Source organism: Parasteatoda tepidariorum, chromosome X2 (assembly GCF_043381705.1).
Source record: "Parasteatoda tepidariorum isolate YZ-2023 chromosome X2, CAS_Ptep_4.0, whole genome shotgun sequence".
In the NCBI taxonomy this organism is placed as follows: Eukaryota; Metazoa; Arthropoda; class Arachnida; order Araneae; family Theridiidae; genus Parasteatoda; species Parasteatoda tepidariorum.
In genome coordinates, this window is record NC_092215.1 from 4109521 (window position 1) to 4119445 (window position 9925).

The following is a 9925-nucleotide window of genomic DNA, read 5'->3' on the forward strand; positions in this document are numbered from 1 at the left end:
GTTTCTGTTAATAAGAGCCAAAGACATTACTATAATTTTGCTACAAATGGGAGCTTTTGTATTGCATCAAAACTATACAATTCTCGTATTTAAGTAAAAAAAAAAAAAAAGTTTTAACACAACAATAACATTTTATTGTTAAATACAAATAAATAAAAAAAGAAACTCAAATTAAAAAAATTAGGAAGCAAAAATTTTACGTCAAAACAAGAGGTGAACTAATTATAAAGTTTACAGAATTTTTATTTGTTTACATACAAGAATATGGGTTAAATAAGAAATTCACCAATAATTAAGCCTGCAGATATTGTTGCAATAATAAATTACCAATGTTGGTTCGAAATATTTTAATTTAAATTCATATTAATATAACAACACATAGTGACAGAAACCTTTGCCATCAAGTTTGAAATCTTTTCAAATAAACTTAACTATTGTTCCTACTTAATGTAAAATAATGGTATATGCTAAGATGTTTCACATAAAGTTAAATCACTCTGGTATAGCTAATAAATTGTAGTTGTCAGAAATATTTTAATTCAAACTTCAATTTGGTAGTATAAATCAAAAAAAAAAATACTATATAAAACAACAGTCATTAATAACTGTTTCAGAAATTCTCAAGTTGGTGTATAAAAAAATAAATATTTATATTACATATAGACGTTAAGAATATCATGCATTAAAAAAATAAGTATCATTAAGAAATAAATATCTTGAAACAGAAAAGTAAATAGAAGTTATTCTTTTTTTTTATTTTAAACGGAATTAAAAGTTTACAAATAGAACATAAAATCTTCATATTGCTGAAATATTATCATGTTACAATATAATACTAGAATATTTATTATACTGAGATTTCAAGAAATTATGAAAGGAATNGAGTCGTGGTGTGGTTCTTAGCGCCATGGGTAAAGAAGTTTGTAGACTCGGTGTCAATCAATGGCAAAGGCCATTGGATTTGATTTAAAATCCTTTCATACAAACTAACCTTTCATATAATATGATCTGTCAATAATTTGAAATGTGTGTTGAAGAGGCCGCAGATCAGGACAGATCTCCAAATCATCACTACAATGATGTGGTTTTCAGAAATCACTTAGTACAAAAAAGAAATTCAAATTTAAACCTATGCTCAAGACATTGAAAGCCTTGTTTTAACAACACAGGTCAGTCAACGGCTAGTTCAGTAGGGTTTATATTTGAAATCCCATTAATCAAACTCATATTAAATATAACACAGTAAAACTAAAAGTATAATTTGTTATTAAGCTAGGGCAATTTTCATCGTTCCAGGCCTGTTAGAAAATACAGAAAGGCTATTAGAAAAAATTATAACACAAAAGAAATGCATTTAATAATCAAATATTGATGGGATTTGTTTATTTTGAAAACAATATACATTGGTCGAAAATGTTTAAGTGAAAATGTTATCGTGCGTTACTGGTTACACGAGTTTGAATATTGGAACGATCGGTGCAGTCAGTGCACTGGTTACACCAGTTTTAATATTGGAACGGTCAGTGCGGCAAACCAGTGTAACCGGTAACACCGGTGCGAATATTGGAACGTGCCCTAAGATTGGCACTTACTACGTGAAAATCTGATTATTAGAACGAAAGTTAATCTAGGTGGTATCTTTTTTTTTTTGCCGACTCTAAATATATATACAACTGAGGAGATAGGGAAGGGTAGGAGATATTTTAATTAACTTAACTTTAATTAAAATTTTGAGTTAATAAAGATTGAGTTGATTAAGATTAGTTAGTGCTGACGTCATAGGTCACAAGCATAGGTATTGTGTGTCTTCTTCTTCTTTTAGTGCAAGTGCCCGATTATTAGCTGTGGAGCCAACAATATAAATGTATCAATAGAGACTTATATTCTAATTTTGATGTCTGTTTTTCAGAAGAAATAGATAATCGGAAATGCAAAGGATAAATGTAAATAGAAACCGATTGTAGTCACCCAAATATCTGTATTTATTATTTGTGTTTAAAAGAAGAATCGTCTTTTGAAGATCTATCATTTCAAGATGTAAGAATTCTCATTTGAAAAAGGAATCGTTAAAGAACCTTGTTAACAATATACCAACCTTGAAATTTAAGCCAAAATGATAATATGAAAAATGAATATTGTTGGAACAATATGCTATGGCTAACCAGAGTTGGCAAGGTTTAGTACAGAATGGATTAATCCAGGGTTTAACCGTCCTGTCCCTTTTTTTCAAATTATGTCACAATTTAAAAAAAATATATTAAGAATTAAAGGGATTAATTTTTGAACAAGAAACAAAATGAAGACAAGTTTTCGTTTTATTAAAAAAGCTTATTATTATTTTTAATATTGCATTATTTATCCTTATGCAAGAACATAATTTATCAGTATTAAAGCATATTAATTCATATTTAAAGAATAAGGTATTCACTTTTGTTATTTAATGAATTGTGTAACTTCAAAAGTTATTAATCTTTTCCTATAATATTATATTATATTCCTTTAATAGGTTAAGCTAAATTGTGTAAAAAACATCAAGTATTTATTAATAAATGTAATCATTATGTGTACAATGGTTACACATAGAATTTTCACCTTTTATACTAATGTCTTAGGTTTTGGACAGTTTTAGTAAGTTTAGGACAGTAAAACCCACATGTCTTGTCCAAAACAGGTTTAGGGCATCAAAAACAGAGCTCTGAAATAATAAAATGTATTAAAAACAAAATTATCTGTTTGAAAATATCACTTTGTGGAATTATTAGTATACATTCTAACCGGAGCATGTCAAGAGCTCGAGATGGTTGTTGTTTATATTTATATTAAAAGGGGCATATTTCTGTATCGAGATCTGTTGCACCAACTACAATCACCAAGGTGCCAAATCGATTTCAAACTTGAAAATTTAAAAAAAATAATAAATCGTGTGGATGTTTGCCCGGGGGTGGCTATGAGTTATACCTTTCGAGTTGGTCCCTTTCTGTGATGTTTTTTTAGTTTCCATGCCCAGTTAGCCACTGCCCAGAAATTTCCAAGAATTGGTTATTATTCTGCCACAGATCACGAAATGGAAATCTCCCCTTTAAAAGCACCATCCATACTCAGGGATATATATTTTCTTCTTTCTGATAGATTTTTACGATCACAAAAGGAACCATGTCTGTAGATTACTTTGAATATGCCCGAAATTCTTTTGTTGAGGCTTCACCTTTTCTACTTATTTCTGATCCGAATATAAAATCCGCTGAAGAAAGTTGTAAGTATTTGTTAGATTCCCTTAACTAACTTTGTTTTCTCTACTGAGGGTTTTGAAAAGCAAGACATATTTCATGTCACTTTTTCATAAAATTGTATTTATCTAAAATCCATGTATACCTGAGTAAAAACCTAGGTTTATTTCAATTTAATTGAAAATTTGTTGGACCACATTTTAGTTTTGAGTTTTATCAAATTAGAGACACAAATTTGGCTCCTACTGCCAATAGTTAATTTGTGAATAATAAGCCTGTCAGTGAATATTTATTGGAATTTAAAAAAAAAGCTTTAAAAAATGTTTTAATTATTCCTTATACTTAAGTTTCTAATTGTTGTTTCCGATTGTGGTATTTCTGTATCGTGATCTGTCAAGCCAACTACAATTGCCAAGGTGCCAAATAGATTTTAAACTTGTAATTTTTTTTTTTTAAAGCATGCAGATGTTTGCCTGGGGTTGGCTACAAGTTATACCTTTCAAGCTGGTCCCTTCTGTGATGTTTTTTTGTAGTTTCTCACAGGCCACTGTCCTGAAGTTGCCAAGACTGCAATTATTCTGCGACAGGTCATGATATGGAAATCTCGAAAATTCAATCACCACATTTTTCTTTTTTGAGTTTCATAAAATTACTTACATTTAAAGACACAAATTTTGCCTCCACTGACAATAGTTTTTTGTGAATAATAAGTCTGTCATAGATTATTTATTGGAATATAAAAAAATAGCTTTAAAAAATGTATTAATTATTTCTTATGCCTAAGTTTGTTCATTGTTGTTTGCAATTATTATCTGTTTATTAATGAGTAACTCTTCATATTTTTTTACTAGCATTGTTATGTTTTGGAGGATTGTCAGCCATCAACTAACTATCAAATCCATAACATGGAATATTTTTTCAACAAGTTTCATTCAGATTTTTCTTTCTGTTTAAGATTTCTTAATGTTTAAGATACCAAAAGAAATTATTTATTAAAACATAATTTAAACTAAAGTAGCAATTTATTTAGTCCACTGATCTTATGATTTCCCTTGCTTTATAGTTTTCTGATGATTTTTATTTTTTTAATGCAACGTTAGATAATCTAAACAAAATAATTGGAAAATTTTTATATTAGTCCAAAGAAATTAATTAGCAATGTTGATGTAAATGGTAATATATCAGTTATATAAAACTAACAGAAGTTTTAAAAGCAATAACATTATATTAATATTTGTCAACATTTATTATTTATTAACATTTGCTAAAATTTTTTTATTTATTAATACAGGGGTCCCCAACCTTTTTGTACCTAAGAGCAAATACCAGAATATCGGTCGAGTGGCGGGCACCATTTATTTTTTCAAGATAAATTTATAGTTGATAGACATAGGTAATAATACACGCTACATATAATACACAAAAAATTTAATTGATAAAATTAATTTAACATATGAATATAATTAGTATTAATATTTTTGTGTAAAATAAATGATTACTAAATTGCTTTCAAAACATATGAATTGTAAAAATTATTTATAAAATACAGTCAATGTGGTTTCTGGCATGGCATTTCGCTGACCAGTGCTTCATAAATGGGAGAATATGATGAAATTCCTACTCGCTAGTAATCGTCAAGGTGTTCATCTGAAAATCGGGATCTATATTTTGATTTTATGATGTTCATTGTCAAAAACAGTGATTTGCACAACTTTGTGGAACCAAGAAACGACTTTATTTTATGTGATGCTCTTTTTGAAAATGGAATTTATTCCTTCAACTATATTCCAGAATTTCTCATCTGATATAATAGTTTTGAGGATAATGTCATTCTGAAGATCCACAATTTCTATCTCCACTTCTTCTCGCTTTACTTGAAGAAATTCTGAAATGTATGTTGCTATTACGGTTACGTTTATTTGGTTGATAAAGGGATTAACAAAAAAGATCAAAGGTTCGATGATATTAAATTGTTGAAAGCGCTTTGATGAAAAATGTTGATAAGTCAATTTCACTGTCATCTATCATTTTTTTCATGTTTGGAAAATGCACAACAGACTTCATTTTCAAATGACATATCCACAAAACTAGCTTAGCTCTGAACGAGTTTATAGCCTCTTATCATTTTTGCTATATGTTTGTCCTTTCCTTGCAGCTCCAAGTTTAAATTATTCAGTTTTTCCATTATGTCTGTTATGAAAGACAAATATGCTAGCCAAAGAAGTTCTAAAAATGTTTCTCTCTTAGTTCTAAAAATGTTTGATTTTTGGCTGCAAGATAATTTTTTATTTCTTCAATTAAATGTAGAAATCTATCAAGTACTTTGCCTTTACTGAGCCAGCATACTTCAATATGTATTTGCATAGCATTTAATGGGAAAATAGAAAACTGAAATATTTTATGGTTGGGCATAAGCAGCGGGAGCACCAAGACCGATCGACGGGCGCCATGGTGCCTACGGGCATAGGGTTGGGGACCCTTGTATTAACATATGTTAACATTATGATTTGTGAATAAAATATATTTAATCTGTCAATTGGTTAAGTAATTTGTTTGACAGTTTTTAACTGATTGTTGGTCACATAAATGTCATTTTGCGATTTCTCAAAATTTATAAAATGATATGTATCTGAAAAATTAAAACTAATGCTACTATTTGGATCTGCTTGAACTTTTCTAGTGCAAATTTTTTTTTTTTTTGAATTATTAATTCTTTAATTTCTAAATTAAAATTATGTTCAAGTTTTATATGCAGTTGTTTCCACTTAATTGCATATCGAATAATCAAATAACCTGCTTATACCAATAAAATTTAATGGAACCAAATCATTTTATATAAAACTAATGTTAAATTTCCCCGTTTAAACGAATAATTGTTGTTTTTTGTCCCCGCTTAATTGCATAAAGAAGAGGTACTGAAATGAAAAAAAATTGTTTACTTTTGAGAAATGTAAAATGGAATTTCCGTTTTTCAATTGAGATAATGATAATTTAAAAAAAAATTACGCCCGCCATCGTCTTCTCAGACATAAGGCATCTTGCTGTCCAATACAACACTGAAGTAGCTCCAGAAGGTGAGAGGGCACAAAAGTCATCACAGGAACGAATGTCAGGACAGGAATGTCATCACAGGAACCTCTAAATGCTTATTCTATGGGATATTTAAGGATGATATTTCTGCTATACTTAACTAGTTCATTTACATTATTTGCTTTAAGTAGGTTAAGCTGTTCTTTATTTCTTTGAGTTTTTCTAGCAATTAAAACTAGTACTAGAGCACAGTGATTGTGTGTTTCTTCTTAATATATTGTTTATAATATGAATAGGGTTTCCAGATTTGAGTGGCAACCCTGTCAAAAAAAAATTTATGAACACTTTATGAATTTTAACTGTCTCTCTTTTTTTTTGAAGCTATTGAGTGGACTTGGGATGTTAAAAGTGGGAATGATTTTGTAAACACTTTAAATAATGATAGAGATGTGACATTTCATAGAAAACACAGCAGTGGGACTGCGCTTGTGAGAGGAAGTAAGCCTATGTCTCATGGTCAACATTTCTGGGAGATTCAAATGATATCTCCTGTTTATGGAACAGATATGGTAACTTTATTTTCTTTCCATTAACTGAACATTCATTTGTTGCTCCTTATACAATCTTATTACAAACTTGAAAAGAGACACTAAAAATTTTTAGTAATTGAATATTACAGTCTAAATAATAAATATGCTGTTAGTTGTATAAAATTTATTTACTTCCAGAAGAAAACATTTATTTCAATCAATCTTTTCTTGCTCATTTGCACTTTGAAGAAATCTTTGTTTTGATTCTATGTTGGTCTCTCACTCTCTGGCCAAAAGGACACCTAGTGGTATGGACTTCTTGGTCCACCTTTTACATTGATGACAGCCTGAAGACCTTCCACCAGTTTTTGATAGCCATCACAGGCTGGCTAAGTAATCTGCTCTTTATTTCATCCCAAAGGTATTCTATAGGAGGCCAGTCCAATTTTTGTACATGCCTCAAAGTGTGAATGGTCTAAATATTGCCATAGAGTTGTCCACATCTCCATAACAATTGGGATTCTTTTGGCCAGATAGTTCTTTACTGAAATATCATCTCATGAAAGGTTTGCTAATAATGCTTTAGGAAAGCTCTTTAAAGTTTCAAAGCTTCTGAAAAGAAATCATGATATTGAGGTTTAAATGAAGTTGTCAATAAATAACTTTTTATGCATCTTGCCATTGAAGTCAAAAAATCTATTATAGGAAAGATTTGTTTTTTAAAATATAGTTGAATCTTTGCTTCAAAAATAATTTTATTAGTTAATTAAATCAAATCCATTTTAGATGGTTGGAATTGGAACAGCAGAAGCTGATATGTCTCAGTTGCAAAATACGTACATTAGTAGATTAGGAAAAGATAGTGATACTTGGGGTTTTTCGTATACTGGATCTTTTTATCATAATGGAGAAGAACGCACTATATCTACTACTTTTGACCAGGGCAGCATTATTGGTCTTCATCTTGATCTGTGGAATGGAACATTGTCTTTCTATAAAAATCGCAAACATCTTGGTAATTCATTCTATCTATGTCATATATTCGTTAATTTTATTTGTATTGTGTCAAGTCAAGGTTTTATTTTTGACTATTATTCTACTCTTGTATATATTAATGATCTGCTTTTGTTATCATCGTTGCTTGTTCCACTATACTTTATTTATTATTACTCAAAATTCTATATTATATAAATTTTATTAAAAGCAGCATCTCTCTAAAATCGTACCTCCACAAACTGGCGACCCAGACGTGATGCAAACTCGCCTACATCGAAAATAACGCTCACGTCTATGTGAACTTGTCTACTTTGGTAGATAAAACATATTTAAATGTTGAATTGCTAAATGCAACTGTGTCATTGCTCCTTTGCACTGTTGCTTCTCAGTTTCATTTATACACAATGAGGTCCTGCACACACTTGACTGCTAATAGCGACACACGGTGAACAGCTCTCCCAATCTTTTGCGGAACCATATTGAATCAACTAGTGATATCCATTCATTGAATTCTATCCCAGTTAAAATTCTGGTCGCGTAATTACCACTACGATTATTAAACATCAATTCACTAGGCATGCTAACTGGATTCTATCTATCTTTTGATAGATGGAGGTTGACATAACTCCTTTCACCACAGTATGATCGTTAAGAAAGTTTAAATTAATATTTAAAAGCTAGCTTCTAAAGTTTAAAATAGAATTAAAAATCCCAAGGAAAAAACATTTGATTTTTCTCATTTTTAAAATACATTTGAAATAAAATTATTGTATTGAGTAACTATAATTTCGTTAATCACAATGCCTTATAACTTATGAATCTCTCGTTAACTTATCGCTCTATTAAATTAAATATTATTTTCATTGGAAGCTTATTGCAGGTTTTTAATAATTAATGACCTTTAATTTCATATGTTACGTGAGCGCAGATAAAATCAGGATTGGGATTTTACCAGAGAAAAAGCAGTTTTTACCAGGATATGGTAAAAACTAGTTTTTTACTGGCAAAAATCTGGTAGGTAAATACCATTAACCCATATTTAGTCATTTACATATATAGTGGTTTCTTATTTATAACTGATAGCAATATATTTTATTTCCAAATTATAGGTAATATTAATAATTAGTGTATGTATATTATATATATCTATGCATATCAACAAGATACAAACCATTGGTTTTAAGTGATATGATGTAAGTTATGTCCTAAATTGTAGTTGTAATTAGATTTTCCATTAATTAAATATTAAAATCATTGTTATAAATTACATTATTGCACTTTTTATTGTATGCTATAACTTTATTACAGCTGCATATAGGCAAGAAAAAACTAGGAAGCTCAAATAAGCAGAAATTCTGTTAACGAGATGTTTACATATACGCAGTGGCGTACCTAGAACTTTTGCCGCCCGGGGCAATCTCCAGTTTGCCGCCCTTTCTATTATAAGTCAATCAAATAGTGGTTTTTATAAATTAATACAAATAAATAAATTATTAAGTTATTTAATCAATATTAATTAATACACAGAGTAAATTTTTTTAGACATATTTGTATGCACTCGTAAACATATTTATATAATATCTACTCTTCTAGCTTTCATACTAGAAAAATCGTGTATAATGCTCTCAAAATTTATATTATTTGTAATTTCTTGTTCTATTGACAATATTGCAAGATTTTGTAGTCTTAATTGACTCATTGTAGAACGAAGATAATTTTTTATCAACTTCAATTTTGAGAAGCTTCTTTCGCAACTAGCGACACTGATTGAAATTGTTAAAAAAATTCTTAACAAAATTACAATGTTGGGAACAGAATTTTCCAACCTATACTGCTGAATAAATTTTAGCAGATCAAGAGGGCCCTTCTCCCCGTTTTTCCAATGTTTTGCCTCTTCTTTTAGTGTAGGTACAGCCATAAAAACCTGGATCCTTTTTCTTTCAATATGGAACTGTTCTTTATCAATGTCAATCAAGTCATTTATTTGACATTCAAATTCTTCATTTAGTAGGTTACACGGTATTATACACGAATATTTTCTTACAAGGCCATGCAACTGATCGAAGCGTTCTTTTATTTCCTTTATAATTCTGTCCATAGATGAAAACATTTCTCTTCGTACTTCTTCTTCTAAGGATAGCC

General features: G+C 29.6%; 1 protein-coding gene across 4 annotated transcripts in view; it reads left to right on the forward strand.

Moving 5' to 3' along the window:
* The first annotated feature begins 1787 nt into the window (after window positions 1–1787).
* Window positions 1788–9925, forward strand: part of LOC107449383 (SPRY domain-containing SOCS box protein 3) — a 27721-nt gene continuing 19583 nt past the window's right edge. Inside the window, exons 1-4 of one of the 4 annotated variants that reach the window (XM_071188392.1) lie at window positions 1788–2420; window positions 3130–3253; window positions 6639–6826; window positions 7574–7802. In XM_071188392.1, coding sequence (XP_071044493.1) covers window positions 2364–2420; window positions 3130–3253; window positions 6639–6826; window positions 7574–7802 — 598 coding nt within the window. In that variant the 5' untranslated portion in view covers window positions 1788–2363. The remainder of the gene's footprint in view (window positions 2421–3129; window positions 3254–6638; window positions 6827–7573; window positions 7803–9925) is intronic. The other 3 variants (XM_043047733.2, XM_016064892.3, XM_071188393.1) reach the window with 3 other exon arrangements.